Source organism: Monodelphis domestica, chromosome 6 (assembly GCF_027887165.1).
Source record: "Monodelphis domestica isolate mMonDom1 chromosome 6, mMonDom1.pri, whole genome shotgun sequence".
Classification (NCBI taxonomy): Eukaryota; Metazoa; Chordata; class Mammalia; order Didelphimorphia; family Didelphidae; genus Monodelphis; species Monodelphis domestica.
Genome location: NC_077232.1, coordinates 137,100,673 through 137,124,263, shown reverse-complemented (window position 1 = coordinate 137,124,263; position 23,591 = coordinate 137,100,673). Strand labels below are relative to the sequence as shown.

Here is a 23,591-nt window from a genome sequence, read left to right as displayed (position 1 = left end):
AACAAAGCCCAAGGTACTGACCAATTCGCACTATCACACTTGAATTTTGAAATATCAAAGGCTGCTGTGAAGGTATTCAATAATCATCTTCTACCTCACCTAGCTAGCCCCCATTCTTTTTTCTTCCCTTTCTCCCAGTCCCCTTAGAAGAGAATTCTGTGGCCAGTTATTCTCTATTTTCACTTACAAAATACCATTTTCCCAACACTGTTCCCTTCCAGGGGTCACCCAGTGACCTCCAAAGAGCCAAGTACAGAGGACAAGCTTCAGTTGTCTTCTTTTTTGATTCCTGATGTATTTGACATTGTAGACTCTCTCTGTTCTCTTTCTATGGCTTTAACCTGGCCACAAGCACCTGGTGTTCCTATGTCTAAGCCCTTTCCAGTTTCCCTTCTGGATCTTCATCCTGGTCCTAATCCTTAATTTGAGTGCTTTCCCTCTTTTTTGCTATGCCATAGCTCTAGTCTTGAACTTTCTCAGCTTTAATTTGTATTTCTAACTGCATATAGGATGTTTGAAGCTTTTCTCTTCCAAATACTGAACTCATCTTTTACTTGAAATTTTCCTTATAACTATTTTTGTTTGTGATACCATCACTTAAAATAACTATAAATACTATTTCCCATATTCATAATCTTGGTTATATTTGAGTCTTTTCTCTCATTCTTTATAGCCAGGTAGCACATTGATTCATGTGTTCATCTTTCTTAAATTAATTCTTTTCTCTCTCTCCCCACTACTACTAGTTGTTGCCCCCAGGGATTATTGCAATATTCTCCTAAGAGATCTTTTCAACTTCTTTCTTCCATCTCAAGTTCATACAACTGATTTTCTATTCATGTTGTTGATGGTGGTGTTCTGTTGCCCAGAAATCTTCACTGGGTACTTAATACTTACTGCCTTCTAAGGAAAATATGAACTCTAACCTGGCATTTAAGACCCTCCTCAATTTGGTATTCCTTTTCCCTTTTGAGCCTTATTTCCTTTTTTCCTTTCTTCATATTTTATTCTTGAATACCTATGATTTCTGGCTTCTGCTTTTGCTGTACTCTATCCTTCCTTGAAAGTGCAATTTAGATTCTCATTACTTTCAAGCCTTCCTTGTTATCTATATTCAGTAACAACTCCTTGAAGCTTGTTCCTATAGCATTTTGTTTCATACCTTTCTATTGAAGTGTTATAATATAGTGTTCTTAACTTGGTGGTGATATGTCCTTCCTTATACTGCAAATTTCATGAGTTTTGTTACTTTCATCTCTAACTTTTATATTTCTCACAGTGCCCAGCACAGTGCCATTGTAGAGGCTTAAAAAGTGTTTGGATAGATGGATGGTTGAATATAAATGAAGTAAAAAACTTTGCAAGATAATAAAGTAGAGCTTTGCATGTAGTAAAACCTTAGAAATAGCTTTTGAATGATATCTTTTCTTGAAAAAGCAGTTTATTAACAAACAAAAAGATTTTATGAGATGTTTGGAAATTGTATGATTTTTGAAGTGGGCCCCAAAGTACTATAAATGGACTTCTTTTTCAGATTTTTTTGTAAATTTTTTTTTGTATTTTATTCTAGACAATTGTCAACTGCCGATGTAAATGAAAAGAATCTATTGACTTGCTGCAAAAATCAGTGTCCTAAAGAGGTAATAAGCGAGACAAAAAATTGTATACCTTTTGTTTGTTTTTCCTTTAATTAATTACTTTCCTTTGAGCATCTTATTTCAGCTCTAAAATATGTAACCTAAAATTAGATATTCCTGATAGCATCGTCCATAAAATTGTACCTGGTATGTATAGGATAAATATGGGTTTGTCTAAGAAATCTGGAAACACCAGACTTCAGGGCCATAATTCTTAGGTAGTAAAAATGTAATTTTGATAAAATTAAAGAACTAAATTTATACAGTGAATAGTTAGAGATGGGACTTCTTTATCCAAGTTTTTAAATAAGCTGAAAATGTCAGCAGGTTGACAAAAGAATAGATAAATTCCTAGGCAATAGGCTCCATAAACTATTATTAAGGGACATTGAACATATTTGAAGGAATATCACCAATCTGTTAGAATTGATGTCATATGGAAGAACAATTGTGTGCTCTTGGTGCTGTTGTCAGGTTGGCTTACAAAACATCACCTCAGTCCATCTTATATTTTTCCACTGGTTACTGTATCTTTAAAGGCCCATAAAATTTTATTTTATAAACCTTTAACAATCTGTTGTTAGCACATCCATAGTTAGCAAACTAATAGAATGAAAAGCAAGTCATTAAGAAAATAAACTCTTAAGAATAAAGTTAAGACTTTTAGCAATTTTCTTCACTGAACTAAGTACAATTTTTAAATAACTTTTCCCATCAGTGACCCATAGCAGAATTTGGTTCAATTATTAAGCTCTTACTCTACTAGTCACTAAAAATACAAAGAAAAAATTAGTATGAGTCCTTGAGGAACATACATTCTACTAGGGGAATAGAGCATGTATCACAGATAAATCAATATAAAATTAATTAGAGGAGGGAGAGAATAAGAATGACTGGGGACAAAAGAACACTTTATAGAGGAAATAACACCTGAGGTGATCTTCAAGAAAAGGGAAAAAAAATCTAAAAGGAGCAGATAAGAAAGAGACTGCAAAAAATGTAGCAAGCTAGGACATGGATTGTTAAATTTGGGGAATAATCTAATTTGAATGTAGTATAGAATGTATAAGGGAGAATAATGTGAAATACAATTGGAAAAGTGGAATAGAAAGAGATTGTGGAGGGTCTTAAGTGTTAGGCATTTTTTCCTACATGTGTTATGGAACCACAGGAGTTTTTGTTTTTTTAATTTTATAAAAACCCTTACCTTCTGTCTTAGAACCAATACTGGGTATTTGAACCCAGGACCTCCCATCTCTGGGCCTGACTCTCAAGCCACTGAGCCACCCAGCTGCCCCCAACTGCACAAGGCTTTTGAATAAGCAAGTGACATGATCTGATCTGTATTTTAGGAATATTTTTTTGAAAATATTTTAGGAAGACTTGTAAGTTTAAATTCCCAATAAACTATTTTTTATACCTTGTCTTAACATATCTTTGCTCTTTCCCTCAAGCTTTGAGTACTATTTATACATTGTGTGGCTAAACAGTTGTTGTTTTCACAATTGCACTAGAATTGACTTTCTGGTAGCTCTGAGGAGATATTCAGAAAGATATGGAAATGGTTCATAGATTTGTGTAACCTTCCAGATGGCCCAAGGAACTTTTTCTAAATTGTCCATCCTCAAGTACCTTCTTAGAAAAAAGGCATCAGAAGGAGGGGAAGAAAGGATACTATTTTGTACTGGGCCAAATCTGAAAACAATGCAGAAATCCTTTAAAAGAAATATTACTTTAAAGGGATTTGATTCATATCCATTATGGTTGTTCTCAGTTGCTATGACTATATCTTAATTGACATTGAATTAGAATTTTCCTCTTATAGAAAAATAGTGGAAAAACTAAAGGCTAAACCTTTGACTAACAAAATAACAGAACTTTAGTAAACCTTAATAGAAGGGAAAAAATCGAATTGCCAAATTCAGAAAAATGAACAAAGTTGGAATCCAGTAGAGAATAAAAAGTTAGTTCCACATTACATTATTATCTGTAAACCAAACAAATAATTCCAAAGATGTAGAGTATTACCTACAAAAATTTAAATTAACATAGTGTGAAATGGAGATCTCTGTCACTAAAAATGAAATTGAGTCATCCATAAAGGAACTTCCAAAGAAAGAGGGGGGGGGGGGCCCAGACCTGATTTAGATGGAACTCTATTAAACATTTAAAGAACATTTAATTCAAATATGCCATATTGTAAATCAGAAATTTTATAAAACTATTCATTAATTTCACTGATGAGCTTTGATACACACATTTTAAATAAATTTGGCAAAAAATATAAAGATTGAAATAACTAGATAGCCCAGTGGATGGAATGCCATACTTAGAGTTGGGAAACGTGATTTTCTGGGATATTTTCAGTGTTTGTCAAAATGCCAGTTAATAAATTAGGATTTTTTAAAAAAATGGACTGTGGTTTCAAATTAATAAAATGTCTGCCTTAAGGTATGAATTGTTTACCTTGTTTTCTCTATATGTTCTATCTTTCACTAGCAGATGTGCTTCATTTTGTATAGTTTACTGGTTTTAAAGGGAACAGGACTATTTTGAACTAGATTTTAAAAACTGGGCTCATACACCTTGGCATGTGATTTAATGAAGGGTTGTCAGAGTGATTGTAGGGTCCCTAACACTATTAGAAGAATCACATCACCTGCCTTGAATGCACAAGATAGGACTTAAAAGAGTTGAGGGAGCTTATATTGGTTCCTTAGAGTCCATTTTTCTGCTGCCATGACACATTATGCATGATTGTTAAGGATATAAAGTATCTTTCAGAATTAATACTCTCTGGTTCTCCCACTCTTTTTTTTCTAAATGAACTTTTTCTTTTTAAACCCTTACCTTCTGTCTTGGAATTGATGCTACTATCTGTTTCAAGGCAGAATTGTGGTAAGGCCTAGGCCAACCTTTTAGAGGGGCAGGTGATGTTCTCAGGCATGTATGGAGAGGGGATGGGGAGTAGCCTGTCCTGTGTCCCTCTGGTTTTTTAGTAATGAACTTTGGTGAAGTCTGTGCTGGGGTGATAGCAGGTGTGCCCACTCTGGCACACATGCTACCACCATGGGCCTAGGCATTTTCTGAGGCCAGATTTAAAAACAGGACCTTCTGTTTCCAGGTCTGACTTTCACGGAGTCAAAAAATATGAACTGAATTAAATGATTTTTAACTTGAATTACTTATATTTGCTCAATTCATTCATTAGTAGAAACTATGCTTTGTTACTGAGTATAGAGAATAAATATATTATTTATATTGAAATGCTTAACTTGGACTTTGGGGTTATTTCTATTTTATATATATATATATAAATAGTAGTATTTCTATTTTAAATTTTTGTGTAAATCAAGTTTTTAAATTTTCATTCTTATTCAGTTTAATTATGATGATATAAGTAGTATATAGAACAAGTAGCTCCTTTTGTTCTCTCCCTATGCTATTACCTAGGCTTTTAAGATGTGGACTAATTAATTATCATGAGCTTAGAAGTTCTGTTGATAAATGCAATTTTTTCTTTGAACAGCATTGCAATTTCAAGGGATTTTATTTGTTGTTTTAAAGCCACACTATACAACGTGTAGTCACAAAATCATCTAATTTGTGGGTTTTTGAGGTGGTTTTATTTAAGAATTCCAGGCGTTAGATTTTAAGGGTTGTGATTTGGACAGTATAATTTGTTAATTTTGTTTTAAGTTGATCATTTCCTTTTCAAGGAAACCTCTTCAGATAAAAATCATGTGCAACATGTTTAAAGTTATATTGCTAGACAAAAATATTTAAGCTTTAAACTAAAATAATTTATTAGTATGTTAATTTATGGAAGTACTGTTTGAATATAAAATCCTATAGAAGTAATCTAGTTTCCAGAAGGAACTATTAGAAGTGAAATTAGGTTTTCCATTTTACTGAGATAGATTCCCTCCTCTTCCCCCTTCTAATTTTTCCATTCTAGGCTGTAAGTATATATTTTTCTATGTTCTTATTCCAGTCTTTGAAATTAAAGTAATGCTAAAGAAATCTGTGAGGGAAGCACATACCTTAAAAAAAATTTTTTTTGTTTTGGGGCAGGATAGAGAGTATATACAGGGAGTATTTTGTAGTTTGTATATTTGTTACTTTGTCTAGAAACTGTATTGAATAGATTACGAGTTTTAACTTTTTTTTAATGTGAGGAGTTGTTTTTTTCTCTTTAAATTTATTTTAAAGCCCTAATGATATAAGATATACATAGAATTGTGGGAAATAAAATTTTAAAGAATCTAATGTCAATAGGAAATTTCAGTAAGTAGCTTTAGACCTTAAAGTAATTAGAGCACTCAAGGAAAATAAATTTCTAACTTCCAAAGCATAGAAGACAATTTAGGGAGTATTTTAAAAGACCTTTTCAGTACTCAGAATTATTATGAAATATAGGCAAAGAATGCAGAATTTGAAGTCACACTTGAGTTTTAATCTGGTCCACTCACTAAGCTTTGATGGGCTTCTATTTCTTCACGTATAAAATGATGACCTGAAATTAAATGACATGATGGTTTTAGTGGACAATAACTCAGTGTGAGTCAAGAGTATAATAGTGGGGAAAGCTAGGTGGCTAAATGAATTGAGAACTGGGCCTTGGAGACAGGAGGTCCTGGGGTCAAATCTGGTCTTAGATATTTCCTAGCTATGTGACCCTAGGAAATCACTTTATTCTAGTTGCCCAGCTTTTACCACTCTTCTGCCTTGGAATTGAAACTTAATATTTGTTCTAAGACATAAGGTAAAGATTTAAAAAAAAAAGTATAATAGTGATAGGGATAAGTAGTGGGTCTATGATTTATTGGATGCCTAACAAGGAAATTCTATTTGTTAACACAGGTCAGTATCTTCTCTGCAACTTATAGTGTTAAGAGTCCTCAGAGATTAAGGGACATGTCTGGAGTCATGCAAGCCCACATGTGTCAAAGGCAGGCCTTAAATTCTAGTCTACAATATCTGCTTTCTCTCTATTACACAAAACTGACTTTGCTATTGTTGAGTCAGCAGCATGCTAAAAGTTGAGCAGGCATTCATCGACCATGTGCTCTTTGCTAGGCTTTTTTGCTGGATGCTTAGGATATAAAGACAAAAATAGAAATGGTTCATAAGGACCTTAGGGGACTTATATTCTTTGGGAGCCAAATGACACATTGGTAGGAAATTAAGTGAAACTTATCTACAAAGTAATTTCTGAGAAGTGGGTGCTTGAAACTGGGATCAAAATGTGCTTCTCATAGGAGGTGGCCCTTGAGAGGAATTTGAAAGGAAGCTCTGAATTCTTTGAGTTGGAGTTGAAGAGGGAACTCATTCTAGGCATTGGGGCAGCCTGGGCAAGGACACAGAAATAAGAAATGAAGTGTCCCATATTGGGGAACAGCAAACTAGGATAGTTTGACAGGACTGCAGGGTGGATAAAGGGGAGAAATATATACTGAGCTTGGAAAGACAGACTAGAGCAAGACTGTGAAAGACCAGACAGAGAAATTTGTATTTTATCTTAGAGAAAAGAGAAAGGAACCACTGTAGCTTTTTGAGTAGATGAGTGATTTGGTCAGACCTTTGTGTGCCTTGTGGTATATGAAGTATAGATTTCAAAGGGGAGAAACAATTAGGAAGCTGTTATATTAGTCCAGCCAACAGATAATAAAGGCTTGAACTAGGGTGGTGGAGGGAAGAAGCCAGAAAACTATGTTGTGAAGGGAGAACCATTTAGACATTACTGATATGAAAGGCAGGAAAGCAAATGTAATCTTAGACTACATTGAGAGGTATAATCTGGAAGTATGATGCAGATGTACTCTGCCCTTTTCAGACGAAAGCAGACATTTTGTGTTTAGTTCTGGATGTCACATTTTAGGGAACATATTGATGAACTTTTAAAGAGCAGCCATTAAAGGGTGATTAGGATGGTGAAAAATTTTGTCATGCCATATGAAGATCAATTGAAGGAACTGGAGATAGTAAGCCTGGAGAAGAAAAGAATTGAGTTGGGGAATATAAAAGCTATTCTGAATTATTTGAAGGACACTTGTGCAGAAGACAGATGAGACTTGCTTGATTCCCATGGTAGAACAAGTTCTGCCAACTGATACCAAACTGAAAAGGTTTTAAGTAGGGATTTGGTGCTCATCTCTCAACCACCCTAGCTAAGTAAAGAGACTCATTATTTCATTTGTGGGTTTTTCACAAGGTGACACATTTTAGTTATGGCAACTCCCAAAGACTATTTACCAAGTTGTAGAAAGGTTATGATCCCATTCAGTGGATAGTGGATATGCCAACAGTGAAAGCTCCCTGAATCTTGAATTATTGTAGATATATTCTTTTATATGTGTAACTCTTCAGTTACCACTCTGTATACAAAGTGAGATATGTTCTAAATTTTAATTGAAAGGATAGTGTTTTGTTATTAATGTAAAGTAGTTATTATTTGTAGAAAATTCTTTTCTTTCTTATATTTCAGAATAGTTATTACTGTGCGAGCACCTGACTTTCTAATAGGTAGCAGTCTAAAAGTTCACTTTTAAGTTAGGTTTTTTTGAAACTTGGGTTGAATTTTCCCAATGCAAAAGTATGTACATGTTAGTTGTCTTTGATCAATTTACAAAAACTATTTTACCCATAATATTCCTATAGTATTATACTGACGGGCTTTTAGGACTTAACTACCATTTATTATAAAAATGTTTCTGTGGGAAAATACATTCAAAGTTCTACTTTGGGTTGTCAGGTCATATCTTCTGCCCTGCTGCAGCTCTGGCAGCAGAATCTGGGACCCAACACCTTGCTTCTCACCTTCTGGGCAATAGAATGGATCAGGGCCTCCCCCAACTCCAAAAACTCGAAGATGGAATAGTAGGGTGAGATGCATGGCTGCGGGCTTTATTGGTTCATGGGATAAAAAGATAATTTCCCTCCTTTTTCCTATACCATCACTAGTCCTGCTATCTTAGACCCATCCCTGGACCTGTACTTTATTGAGATGATAAGTAGAAACCTAATTCAAAGTGACAGGTTAGAAGACTGATTAGAGTGAGAGAGAATACACAATTTGTGGCACCTTATGAGTAGGCTTGGTTACTCAAAGACTTAAAGAAATATTTTATTTTGGTATGATTAGTTATGTGAAAGTTTATGATGTCCTTTGTGATCGCCAAAGAAATCAAACACATTCACCTTATATACTTGTTTCATGCAACTTTTTATGAAGACACATTGTGAAACTAATAGTTGCTGCTAGGACAGTATTTATATTTATCTGAGCATGTCCTGTTCCGAAAGTGCCAGTAGTTCACTTTGCTTCTAGGATGGAATACAGATTCCTTTGTTTGGAATTTAAACATTTGATAATCTGACTCTAGCCTGTCTTTCTGTTGTTGTGACATTATTTCCTTTCACCTAGCCTGTACTCCAACCTACTTTCTGTTACTTACTTGTCCTTGGGCCATCTTTTAGAACCTGTAGTCTCCTTTATAGCTTGGCTCAAGTATACCTCCAACTTGACGTATTTCCTCTCCCCCCCCACCCCCCCAAGGTGCTGATGCCTCTTTCCAATAAATTTCCTTGCATTTATTTTATATTTACTAATAGCTTTCCATGCATTTCCCTAATAGAATTATATTCCTTTGCCTTTTTGTCTTTATATCCCTGATACCTGGCACTAGAAAGTGTTTAATAAGTGTTTTGTTGTTTGAAATAGTTAATCTAGTTTTTCAGTACCATAAAGGTTTGCTTAAGTATTTAAAAAAGTTAACTGCTCTAACAGGATTGATTGTGTTATGCGTGTATGTCTTTTTTTTTTTTCCCAGAATCTGGAAACTCAGAATTTCAAATTAACTTAAAAAACTTTTCTTTTAGTTGCCTTGTGGTCATCGCTGTAAAGAGTTATGTCATCCTGGTGAATGTCCCTTTAACTGCAACCAGAAGGTAAAACTCAGATGTCCTTGCAAGAGAATTAAAAAGGTAAATTCCAGATTACTAAAACACCAGTAATAATTGATTTTTTTAGTGGTTTATACTTATATAAATAGTTTAATTCAGAATGAGGACATATTACCATATCAAAATATGTATTCTTTTTTTTTTAATATGTATTCTTTTTAAAGAAATTTTTTTACTTCAACTCTTACCTTCTGTTTTAGTGTCCATTCTAAAACAGAAATGTGACAAGGAGTAGGCAGTCGGGGTTAAGTGACATGCTCAGGGTCACAAAGCTAGGAAATGTCTGAGATCAAATTTTAACCCAAGTCCTTCTGACTCTAGGCCCTGAACTCTCCCACTGTGTTACCTAGCTACTCCTATCAGTCCTTGGAGGAAAAAAAGTTTAGTTCTACATTGTAATAGTGTCTTGTATTTGTAATGGGATTTTTTTTCTCTCATTACATAAAATTCATATGTTTATAGATGTATATGCTACTATGAATTGTTTCAGTAGATTAAGGAATAATGCTTCAATTTAAAACATTTTTACTGCTAATTCCATGTTCCAGATTCAAACACTTAAATATTTATATCTTTGTTTTTGAGATCTTTACTGTGGATGGGTAAAAAAAAAACCACACATTTAGATTAAGATTAAACCTATGACAGATTTGTGGACAAATAACTCAAGACTGAGTCTGTGAAACTACTTTCAGAGGTCACTGATGACTAAATCACTAGATTCTGTGACCTCTTAGTCCTTCTTGTCCAGGTTCTCCCTGCAGTTGTGGATATTGATGGCTTTCAAGCATTTTCTTACTTGTCTCTTTTGATGCCATATTATCCTTGTTCTGGTCTCTTGGCTGCTTTTATTTCCTAAGCTTCCTCTTAATTGTTTTAAATGCTCTTAAGTCAGGGCTTCTACTTTTTTGCTTGGTAACACATTTATTCTCATAATTTTAAATATCACTATTTTGGAGTAGATGTTTTCATCATTTAATCCTCTTGGTTATCTCTATTTGTTGCTTTTCTAAAATATGCAAATGGTTTCCTGATTGCTTTGTTTTCATAACATTGATACTTTTGTTTTTCCAGATTCAGATTTGAAACTTTGAACTAGTGGGTGACACTTTGGTCTTTCATCATAGTTACTATGCCCCATGAGTATTTTCTCAAGCCCCATCTCCTTTATTTTCCTTTGCTGCCAAATTCCAGGATTTCATGACCACAAACTTAGATTTATTGTGATGATCTCTTGAATAATATGCTAGCCTCCTGCATCCTTTCCTGTCATTTTGAACACTGTCACATTCTTAACAAAACATTGTTTTCAATGACTTCCTAAAATATCGCTAGAGATAAGCATACTGACAACAGAAGAAATGAACTGAAAGGGGCGGGGGTGGGGGGAACCGATTAATTAAAAAAAAAGACAAAGCCAGCCCCAAATCAGAGTGGTTGGGGAGCATTTAGTAAAAGGGCAAATAACTCAATAGGTCTGATCTTTTAATCAGTATTGTTCTATTATAGCAGAATAATATAATTTATCAGGATAACTTTTGAGTCATTAGAAAATATTTTTTTTTAACATTGGGTAATTGTGGCATAGTGGATGGATAAAGTTTTGGACAGAATCAGGAATCAATCAGCAAGCCGACTTTTATTTTCCAGGCACTGTGGCCAGGGGCTCATTCTAGTCCCCTCTTACCTTTCCAGTCTTCTTACATCTTGCAGTTCCACAAACAAGATACTTCATCTCTTGGATATTTTCCCTGGCTGTCCCCAATGCCTAGAATGTGCTCCTTCTTCCTGACTTAGCTTCCTTTAAAACCCAAACCCAACTAAAATACCTTCTATAGGAAGTCCTTCTCAACCTTTCTTAATTTTAGAACTTTCCCTCTTGAGTAGTTCCTATTTATCCTGTATGTAGCTTGCTTGTACAATTATTTTTTGGCTTATTGTCTTCCCTCATTTGCTTGTGATCTCTTAGAGCATTTAGCACATCCCTGGTCCATGGTTGGCTCTTAATAAATGTTTATTGATCAACTGGTGGTACAAAAGACATTGACCATGAACATTTTTTGCTCTTGAGGAACTTAAATTCCATTGAGCAATAATAGAACGACCTGGATTCAAATTTTGCATTGGATGCTTACTAAGGGCATAAACACTTAAGAAGTTTCCGTTGGAAAAGGTTGAAATCAAGTTCTAATATGTAGAGGGAAACACTTGTTGAAAATCAATACCTTGAGGATTTTGGATAGTTAAGCTTTTATTTTACTTGTGGAATACACAGAAAAAGGCTATGCACTTTGTCAGTGTCCACTAGTTAAATGATATCAAGAGGTGACAGTGCTTTTTTTTCCCTTTAAACATTATTTTATTTGTTCATTTCCAAACATTAATCATTGGAAACAAAGATCATTCTCTTTAACTCCCCCCTACCCCCCCCCACCCCCTACCCACCACCTCTCCCATAGCCCAGGTGACAGTGCTTTAAAAAAAGTGTGGGATAGTTTAAGGAATAAGAGATAATTGAGGAATTCAAACTGGATTTTTTTTACCAACAGAGTAATATTTTGTTTATTATTTTCAAATAGGTCATTAAAACTGAAATAATTATTTTTCAACCCATTTTTGGTTCTTATAGGACCTGCAGTGTAACAAGGTGCGTGAAGGCCAGGTTTCTCTAGAATGTGACACCATGTGTAAGGAAATGAAACGGAAAGCCTCTGAGGTAATGCAGATCATTGTTTGCAATTCTCCCTGCTTTGGAAAAGAATTCACAGTTGTGAATTATTTTTTTTTTAAACCCTTACCTTCTGTCTTGGAGTCAATACTGTGTATTGGCTCCAAGGCAGAAGAGTGGTAAGGGCTAGGCAATGGGGGTCAAGTGACTTGCCCAGGGTCACACAGCTAGGAAGTGGCTGAGGCCAGATTTGAACCTAGGACCTCCCATCTCTAGGACTGGCTCTTGTGAATTATTTTTAAGACAAAACTAAGTGAAATAAAATGCAGATGGTTTTTACATATACCTTTTACTCATAATAAGCTAGTTCTGTGGATGGGTAGAAGCACCCCAAATCCTCTTTTAAATGGAACAAAGGAAAAACTGTTGACTTTGTTTCCCCTTGTTAAGTAAATGAGGAAAATATCATTTTGCAATATGTTTGTAGAATATTTACATTCAGAGCTAGAGCTAAAGCTCAGAACCCATCATGTGATAAATTAGTCTTACAGATAAATAAACTGAGGCACAGTGAAGCTAAATGATTTGTCCATGGTTATATGAGTATTAAGCATTAGAGCTAGAATTTGAATTTGGAGCCTCTACGATGAACTCCAGAGCCTGTTTCCATTCTATCACACTGCCTTTTATGTGAAGGAATGGAATAGCTGAAGAAGGTTAACAACCTGAGGGCAATTTTAAATGGCACTGAAAAGAAATATAAGAAGGAATTTCCTAATTATGTAGTCAGTTCCTAATTTCTAGCCTGCCAGATTATTCACAGATGGATTTTAATCCTGAATATGCTTCCTCTTGCTTGCTGTGCTTTTTAGTCTCCTTTCTCACTAACTAGTTCGTGTCTGTTCAAGAAACAGACATAGTTTAATGTTGTCATAAACCAAATATAGTTAAACAACATACTTAAAAAAAAAAGAAAATTTAAAATTATTTATCTGAATTACCCTGTCTTTATTAGCACAAATAAGAATGTTTTTTTTGGTAAAGATACTTTCTTTTATCAATTACATGTGATAACAAATTTCCATATAAGTTTTTTGAAGTTATGTGATCCAAATTGCCTCCCTCCCTCCTTTCCTTTCCCCTTCCTGGTGCTGGCAGGCAATTTGATCTGCGTTTATATATATATATATATATGTATATAATGTATATATATATGTAATCATACAAAACATTTCCATTTTGTTAATTTTTGTAAGGGAATACTCATAAAACCTAAAGCCCAAATAAACTAAAGTGAAAAATCATATACCTTGATCTACATCCTGATTCCAGCAGTTCTTTCTCTGGAGGTGAATAGCATTCTTTGTCATAAGTCCCTCAGAAGTGTCCTGGATCATTGCCTTGATGAGAGGGACTAAGTCTTTCACAGATGATCATTCCATAGTGTTGCTGATACTATGTACTGTTACACAGTAACTGTGAGAGAGGGAGAGGGGGAAGGAGAGATAAGGAAAATAATGTCTTTGACATGAGAACCAATCTCATTTAATATTTAGTAACCAGCCCTATAAAGTACTTCAGGTAATTAAGATCCATCTAAAATATTTTTATTTTCATAACATGTTTTCTTTTAATACTTTGACTTGAGATCCACTATGTACAGTGAAATGTCCATAAAAGTATATACAACTTAATAAAAAATAAATTTAGAAAGTGCCTTTGTGTCTCTTCAATGTAAAGTGCTAAAAAAAATTGTAATAGGTGAAAATATAATGAAATTATATGGCAACACAAATCAGTACAATATTTTATCTGCTTATTAATGCCTTTGAACAGATAAAGGAAGCAGAAGCCAAAGCTGTTATTGAAGAAGAAAAACGAAGACAACAGGTAATCAGCAAAGCTGACCTAATGAGCTTCTAAATGTAGTGCTCAAGAGGCAGAGCATGTGACAAAGGTGTGGTTGAATGGGGATAGGTAGGCTCAGAACTCAACTGGGAGGTTTGGTAAAAGGAAGTAATTGAACACCTTTGAAAACAGCAGTAGTTAACTTATTTATTGTTTTCAACAGTTTTAGCCCAGGGCTAAAGAGGGGTTAAGTGACTTTCCCAGGGTCATAGAACTAAAATATATCTGAGGTCAAATTTGAACCCAGAAACCAACCTCCTCCCCCACCCCACCCATCTCCAGGCATGGCTTATAGGCCACTGAGCCACTTAGCTGCCCCTGGAAGTCTTTTCTTACATAGGAATTACCCACTTTGCCTTTGGGGACCCTGCAATGGAAAGATAAATATCAGGGGTCTTTAGACTGCCCTTACTACGTACACATTTACATACAACCATTAAACCTATTACTTTACCTAGTAGTCCATATTAAAACACATGACTAACTTAACTATGTATAATTGTTAATTTAAAAAACCTAAACAGTTTATATTTTTAAAGACTACCCTCACAAGCTGCATATTTTCCTATGTTCCTTAAACAAGTAACTTATGCTATAGAGTTAGTATTAAGAGGTTATCTGATTGATTAATGTAGTGTGAATATTTTAAAAATTCAGTCATTTGATTTAATTTTTGATTTGAATTTATCTAATAATTGCAACTATTCTTTCCTGTCCAGGCTGAATTAGAGGCCTTTGAAAACAGATTGAAAGGTCGTCGGAAGAAAAACAGGAAAAGAGATGAAGTAGAAATTGAACCCTCAGCATGGCAAAAACATAAGAAGGTGTTCCTTTTCCTAGTGTGCACAATTGTTGTGCTGTTTGCATGGTACTTGGCTCCTGATATGTACTGAAAAGTTTTGATCAATTTTAATATACCTCAATTTGATTTAGCTTTAGATAATGTTCTTAGAATGTTAATTCATGTATATCATAGAACATGATTTATGTTCATATTCATCTTTGTACTTTTATCAGAGAAAAAGGAGGTCGTTTTATCTTGACTAGCATCAAAAAAGGGCAGCATAGCACAAATTAAAGTAATAGCATGAATAGAAATTGTAAAATACCTTTTATTATTTACAAAGCTATTGCTAAGAAAACACTTTAGTAGTTCATTTTGTTTCCTTATGTGCAAACACTTCCTGCAAACTTTCATTTTTTTCCTTGTTAAAATGAAACTGAGCCATATTTGCTTTAAAATTAACATTTCTAATAGAACATCTTTCCTTATTAAAGAATAATTTCTTTTATCATGTATTTTGTTTAATGATCTTGTGTAGTAAGACTTTTCAAAAGAAAAACCTGAAAATGTCTGGATTTCATAATCAGGTACCAAGAAAGTTTGTTTATTATACTTTATCACTGTGGACTGTTAGCCAGTTATGACATTTTTGTTAGATTTTGTATGAGTCAAAGGAAAAATTGATTTTATTCATTAGAATTTATCAGATACAAAAATCCCAACAGTTTTATTGAAGTCAAATTATACATTTGACAAAATTTTAAGTGTATTCTTTCACAGTGCATTTCAGATAGACAAGTGGATATGATATTTTTAAAAATCAACAAATCTGGCTTGATTGTAAGTTATTTTAAACAGTTTTTTAAATTTTTGTGACTAATCTCTAATTAAAAGTATTTTATTATCAGCTTTGCACTCCTGAAATTTTTTTAAAATAAGACCTTTGACTTCTTTAATTTAAGAAACTCCTGGCAAGAAAATTCTGTCAATACAAGCCAACAATACTTTGTAATTCAAAGTCTTCAAGACTTGCCCAGGGCCTCATAGCCACTATGTGTCAGAGGTATTTTGAACTTAAGATGCTGAAGATGCAGGGTTGGTTTTCAACTCCCTTATATCACACTTGCCTCTGACAGTTCCCAAAGGTTATATAAAGAGTATTTACTTGGAAGTTAGGGGATAGTTTCAATGTGCAAAACTCAATTTGGCCAAATACTTTTCAGTTAATGGTTATAATCACCATTAAAAGTTAATAAAATACTAGAATGAGGGGCAAAAATCATCCTAAGTGCTTAATGGAAAATGTAGAGGTAGTTTTTGAGACGTTTTACTGTTTGATAATCAATAAGTTACCAAGTGTCTAGCCTTAAAGATAGTCACTCCCCTTTCATTTTTCCCCCTTTTCTCTGCTCACTGAGAATGTTTTAAAAAATATATATGTCTTTCCTCATATAATTTGTATCTCATGAAGTATTCTAAGTCCACAGTTATAATTGGAGACATAGGCTACAATACAATGGATCTCTGATTTTATTATTGGAATTAACTCTTTTCAGTGGTATAAATACAGCCCATTTCACTTGGGATTTGTCTGTGTCTTCCTGTGCATCTTTCCAGGAAGTCCATCCAAAATGCTGGGTGCCCAACTCTAGATCTCCTACCATTATGTAGGTATGAAATGGAGCGTGTGAGCTGCCATCCATTATTGCTATATGATCAGGCCTTCTCTTTCAACTGTATATCTCAGATCTTTCATGCAATTTTGGGTGCACAATTCTTTGTTGATAACATACCTTAGTCTATTCATTTGTACCATGAGCCTCTCTAGAGCCCTTTGGGTGGCCTCCAAATTTTGCACGTCATAAAAGTGTCACTGGCAGAATTTTCAAGGGCTAAGCTTACCTTAAAACCATGCTGCCTAAGTACAATGAAATCTCCTTTAGAAAGTTTGGGGAATGATGCGATTAGTTACATTGATCCAGTCATTAATATTGTGTACCCATTGGTACCCGTAAAGAAACAACATATATAAAGCAGTTGGGGAACAGTTAAATTCAAATATCAATAGAACCCTTTCCCAATCTTCCTATAATGTTAGTACCTTTCCTCTGAGATTGTCTCCTCTATGTAAGTCTTGTTTGTACATACTTGGTTGCATGCCATCACTTTAATTAGATTGTAAGCTCCTTAAGAGCAGGAACTGTTTTTTGCCTTCTGTTTATATCCTCAGTGCTTAGCAGAGTTCCTGGCATAAGAGTCCATGCTTAGGACAGGCTTGTTGACTTAATTTAATGTAAGATTTGGCACTGACTATCAAATGTATTAGGGGTTCAGAGAAAGAAGAGTGGGAAGAAGTCCTTGTAGCCAGATGTAGGTAGCTTTATTGAATAGCTGGGACAACATGGTACTTGGTTTAATCATTTATACATTATCTTCAGTGAAGTGTAATAATTTATGTTTAACATAAAAACTATCCTAAATGCCATTTAATCCTTGATTGAGAATGTATTTCAGGGAATCATCATAAATACAATCCTGGAAAACAAATTTGGATGATTTAGCTTTCAGTTTTATATGCAAAGTACTAATAAGCCATAAGAACTCTTGAGTGGAAAAAATATTAGAAAAGGAGGTGAATTTTTGCTTGGAATTGTTTTCATATTTTAAAGAGTCTCTATTGCTGAGTTATAGACTCTTTTATCTGGTTATATAGAGAAAACTGCATGTTTAACTGGAAACAACCAAGGAAGCTATCAGTTTCCTAGTTATGTTCCTTGTCAGCTTTTTCTTTGGAAGCCCTTCTTTCTGGAAACTTCTGTGCTTAGAACATTTCAGACAGGGAATTTCCTGTTTCCTACTTGATTGATAGGTCCCTCTGTCCAGGGTGAGAAACCAAGCAGATTTGCCTGAATGGGAACTATTCCCTCTCTGTAAAAAAAAATACCATAACAACTCATGGATTTCCTTCTGCCATAGCCTGCAGATCATGATGTCTGAAGCTCCTTGGGGAGCCTTCCACTGCCTGTACCCTGTACCTTAGATGGTATTAGTCCTAAATCCAGTGTGAGGGAAGTTGGTCGGTTATCCTAGGTGAAAAGAGTCAATTTTCTTGGCCCATTGTGATGGGTTCATTGGGCTCCTTGGAGTATCTTTTTGTATTTGCCTTGTTGCCTTGGGTATTTAGTTGAGCCATGTGGCCTTCAATTAAACATGCCAAATAAAAGGGCCTATTGCTTTTAAAATTGAATGGTTTGTCAAATATTTCTGTAATATCATTTTCAGTCTCAGCAGTTAAATGGACAACTCAAACATCTAGTCCATCAGCATATATATCTGGGACAGACAATACAAGTGAACTCAGAATTAAATGGAGCTGGCTGGAACATTGCTTTAGGAAATTGAAAGCTGATTTCATTCCCCCCGCACCTCCTCTCCCCTTCTCTCCCTGAACCAAAGACCCTTTATGGAAAAAACAAAAAACAAAAAACTTTTTTTGCATAAATATTTTACATGTGATGCTGTAAGTCTAAAACATGTATATACCATCTGTCATCTCTGTGCCTTTGCATTGGCAATCCCTTATACCAGAATGCTTTTCTTAGTATTTGTTAAACTGAGAGTCCCCAGAAACTAGGATAAAGACTCACTATTTGACAAAAGTCTTTTGACAAAACTCCTGGGAAAACTGGACAGATCTGTAATGTAGTTTCTTTGTTCTTTGCTCTTAATGAATACATGACCTAGATTAAAAAAAAAAAAGGTCACCTCAGCAGATTAACTTTTGGATCTGTGGATAAGAAATGAGTCTTTGACAAGTGATAAAAGAACACAGGATAAAATGGATAATTTTGATTATATGAAATTAAAGTTTGCACAAATTAATGTAACACATTAGGAGGAAAATGCATAACAAAAAATCTTTACATCAAGTTTTTTTGATAATAGAATCATTTCTAAGACATATGAGCAACTGATGCAAATTTATAAGATTGGAATTATTCCTCAGTAGATAGTCAAAGGGCATGGACAGATATCTTTTCAATGAAAATAATCATGAAAAAAATGCTATCAGTTAAATTAAAGAAATGCAAATTAAATAAACTCTGAGGTTCTACTGAGACTGGCAAAGTGAGAAAAGAGGACACTGATGATACTGTAGGAAAACAGTGATTGGGTTCCAGAAAGTTGTAAGACTCCTTCCCCATTGACCAGCCATACCACGACCAGGTTTATAATCAAAAGAAATCAAAGAGGAAAAAGATCTATATGTACAAAAACATAGTAGTTATTTAAAGCCCCAAATTGGAAATTGTTGGGGGAGCCCTCTATTTGCAGAATGGCTAAACACATCATGGTATGTGGATGTAATATTATTGTGCCATTAGAAAAAATAAATAATTTCAGAAAAAAAAACCCAGAAATACCTCTCTAAAGAAATGCCAAATGTGCAGAACTAGAACAAGATGTTATTTTGAAAGAACAAATGATCTCTAGTCCAAAAGAATGAACGTGATATGTGCCACTCACCCTGTGCCATAGAGAGGCAAATGCAGAGGCTTGAAATGCAGAGAAAGACATAAGTTTTTGGACATGGCTAATGTGGGAATGTGTTTTGCTGGACTATGTAGATATATATTGACAGATGTTTTTTAAATTGCTCAGTTTGGGGAAGGGGAAGTAATGGGAGGAATAGTCAATTTGAAAAATACTTGTTTCTTGAAAGAAATTAAATTAAAATTGTTTGTTTATACGTTGTATATGTTGTCCTCCTCCTTTCCTTACAAACTCTGAAGAGAATATATTTCATGTTTTTGTATTCCAAGCACTTAGATCAGTTTCTGTCACATAAAAAACAATGTTTGTTGATCGATTGACCAGGGTAGATTTGGGGACTGAGACTAAGCCAGAAGTCTACAAATGCAATTCCTAAAAGGGATCACATGTGTAATTTAAAAATTGTTAACAAATAAGTGATGGTGAACCTTTTAGAGACCAAGTGCCCAAACTGACCCTCACAGGAATGTGAGCCACTGCCTTAACCCCAGATAGGGGAGGGAGGAAGGAAGCACTCCCATTTGGCTGCTGGGAAAAGGGGTGGATCATGTGAGAAATGTCCTCAGGGAGTGTAGAGTCAGGGAGGGAAGCATCCCCCTGCTGCAAGCATTTCCAGCTTCAGCAACATAGATCTAGGGAACTGTAGTAAATTAATACCTTGGTAGAAGATCCATGGGAATACTATAATTTCCTATTTTATGATTTAAAAAGAGCTTTTTGACTTACACGAGTACTAATAATTCTAGTATTATACCAGTTTAAATAAGGATTTTTATATAGCCTCTTTTCCTCAAAACCAAAATTGTTTTTATTTTATGTAATGAATTATGTAATTTTAGGAGACTTCTAGAACACAAGCAACAAAATGTTTGAATAGGGAAGAGTCCACCAAAATGGACTAGAAATAAAATACCTAGGAATTCTGGGTCATGTGACAAAGAACGGAAAGGACTAGATGTTTTCTTTTATTCTCACAACTTCGCAAACTTCTCCAAGTAGGAAATATGTACGAAATAATTTTCAATTGACTCCATAGTCTAGGAAACGAAGAACCAAATTAGATTTTAAAAAAATCCCTGGGAAGTGAGTGTCATAACAGTATCTTCTTCCAACTGTGTCCCCATAAGCCAACCTGTAGGTTGCAAATCACCCCTACCCTTTGCAGTGGCAGAAAATTAAAAAACAAAACAAAACAGAAGCTTCCTACATCTGGGACAACATCATGGCTGCTTTCTAGGCTGTGCTGTTTGCTCAACCAATGAACTAAAGAATGAGGGGGAGAGTTTATGGAATGGATAGTTTTGTAACCCTCCACTAAATCTGAAGAATAGAACCCAGATACAGTTGGGGCCAATTTGTCCTAGAAATCATTAGAGGCATAGAAAAGTATGTGAAATGCGAATGGCCCAGTAAATACAGAAAAGTGTCAGTTCAAAGAATCCACAGATTATCTCCAAGGATAAAAAAAAAGTACCATTAATTCCAAGATAAATATTGGGTAAATTGAAGAATTCCAATGACCAATTTAAATTTAAAGGAAAGATAGTTGAAATAACATTACTATTTTGTACTCGCCTGAAACTTCAAGAGGAAATGGAAAAATGGGATCTGAAAAGAAAAGAAACTCAAGATACAACCCAAGATGACATTCTGCAAAACTGAAGTTTAATGGAAATAAGGAAGATGGACACTGGATAAAAAAGACATATTCAAAGCATTCCTAAAAAGAAAACCACTCATATGGAGGAAAACATTTAATTTGTTATTATTAAGTTAGATTTATCCCAGGGATGCAAGGATGGTTCACATTAGAAAAACAATCAGCATGATTAATTATAGATATTTTTGTACATTAAGAATATCTTTCTTTGATTTAGCTTATCAGTGGTATGGCTGAATCAAAGGGCTTGCACATTTTCTAACTTTTTGTGTATAATTCCATATTGCTTTTTAGAATGGTTGTAGACATTCATAGGTCCACAATAGTGTATCAGTGTGCTTGTTTTTCCTCAGTCAGTCCAACATGGGTCATTACCCCTTTTAGTCATCTATGCCACTCTGATGGACATGAGGTGAAATCGTAGAATTACTTTAATTTGAATTTTTCTAATTAGAAGTGACTCAGAGCATTTTTTCACATGGTTTTAAATAGCCTGGCTTTCTTCCCTTGAGAATTGTCTGTTCAGAAGGGAATGATTAGTTTTCTTATAAGTTATTTGAAAACAATTCCATATATATTGTGGAAATGAGACCTTAGAGAGACTTGCTGAATAGATTTCCCCCCCTCCCAGTTGTGTAAAAACTTTTAAATCTTTTTAATCAATATTGTTTATTTTGTCTTTTGAGATTCTCTCTATTCCTTATTTGGTCATGAACTTTTCTCCTATTCACTGATCTGACAGGTAATTTTCTCCCTGCTTCTCTAATTTATTATGTGACCTTTGATTTCTAGGACACATTCATTTGGAGCTTATGTTGGTAAGATGTGAGGTATTGGTCTAACTCCAATTTTTTCCACACTGTTATCCAATTTTCCTAGCATTTTTTTTTGTCAAATACCAAGTCCTTATTCAATTACTAGGGTCTTTGTGTTTATCAAATAACAATGTGTTAGATATATTTGCTTCTGTATATCGTATACTTAATGTGTTAATCTGTTTTTAACCAGCATGAAATTGTTTTAAAATAATGATTGCTTTGTAGTATAATTAGAAATTTCACTGCTAAGTCCCCTTTGTTACTATTCTTTTTATAATTTCTCTTGAAATTGATCTTTATTTCTTCTGTATGAATTTTGTTATTTTTTCTAGGTCTAGAAAGTAAAACTTTAGTCATATGATTGATATGAAATTCAGTATGTAAATTAGGTGGTATTGCCACTTTTTATTATACTGTCTTGTTGTTCCAATGAGCAACTGTTATTTTCCCATTATTTAGGTCTGGTTTTAAGTGTATTTATATGATTAATTAACTATATAATAATACGTATATAAAAATAAAATTAAAATATATAATTCTTACAAGTCTCTCAGAAAATAGACCCAAGTATTTTACATATTATGTAGTAATTTTAAATGGAGTTTCTTTTTCTATTTCTTCCTGTTGTTTTACTGGTATTATTTAGATGTTAATTATTTTTGTGGATAAACTGCTGCTGCTAGCTTCTGAACTTTCTTCTTTCTTGTTAACCACCCAGAGCTTTCCTACCTGGGGATGCCACTCTTACTCAGATCCCCTTTTCAGTTTGCCCTTTGAAGAGCCAGCCTAGATGAACAGTGGAGGGAATGCCTTGAGGACCATTTGGAGAGAGAAAAGATATTGAGACTGTGTAGTTATGGAGTTATGAGTTACCTTGGCCATGTGTATTCTCTCAATATGTCCCTCACTACGATTGTATTTTAAGTTTGTGTTCACCTTTTCCTCCACTCCAGACTCTGGGAAGCATTTGTGGGAAGTGGGGGTCTTCTAGTGTTGGAGGAAATGCTTTATTACTGCTCTTTTTTCAATGCCATTTGCTAAAGTAGCTACTTTTGCTGAAGAACTGAGTCCACTGGCTGATTGTTAAGGAAATGCACACTGTCAGGGGCTCATGAACTACTCTTAGGAGGATGACTTCCTAAAAGATTACCCCTTGAACTGTGAAAATAGTAGTTCCTTTTGGAGACACAACCTTCCAGAGCCCCTGTGAAATGGCTGAGTAGGGTTAGAGGCAGAGCTTGAAATCCTTTGTGAGAAACAATTGTCAAGTTTTCAGAGGGAGCATTTATATCTCAAAAATCATCAAACATTACAAATTATGGCTTGATTTATTGTATTATTGACTGTCTAGACTTAAGAAAGTGATGTAGAATGTGTTAATGCAGATTAAGTTTAAAGAGTGTTTTAAGTACATTTTTTTGAGAGCTAGCTCTTAAACATTCACCAGCACCCTACTGGATAGAGAAAGGGAAACATATATTACAATAAGTTTGTTTTTTCTCCTAATTTTTTGGTTAATATTCTTTTTCCCTTTTTTCTTCTTTTCTATGACAATAGTGAGTCCTTGAAATTTCATTTATATTAGTTTTAACCAAAT

The 23,591-nt window shown here is 34.4% G+C and overlaps 1 protein-coding gene across 2 annotated transcripts in view; it reads left to right on the top strand.

The window, feature by feature from the left end:
- The window catches only part of NFXL1 (nuclear transcription factor, X-box binding like 1), a 78,106-nt gene extending 58,387 nt beyond the window's left edge, over positions 1-19,719 (top strand). For both annotated transcript variants that reach the window (XM_007496485.3, XM_056802587.1), the window contains 5 exons: positions 1,571-1,640; positions 9,519-9,623; positions 12,232-12,318; positions 14,107-14,160; positions 14,898-19,719. In XM_007496485.3, the coding sequence (XP_007496547.1) occupies positions 1,571-1,640; positions 9,519-9,623; positions 12,232-12,318; positions 14,107-14,160; positions 14,898-15,071 (490 nt within the window). In that variant the 3' untranslated portion in view covers positions 15,072-19,719. The remainder of the gene's footprint in view (positions 1-1,570; positions 1,641-9,518; positions 9,624-12,231; positions 12,319-14,106; positions 14,161-14,897) is intronic.
- The last annotated feature ends 3,872 nt before the right edge of the window (positions 19,720-23,591 follow it).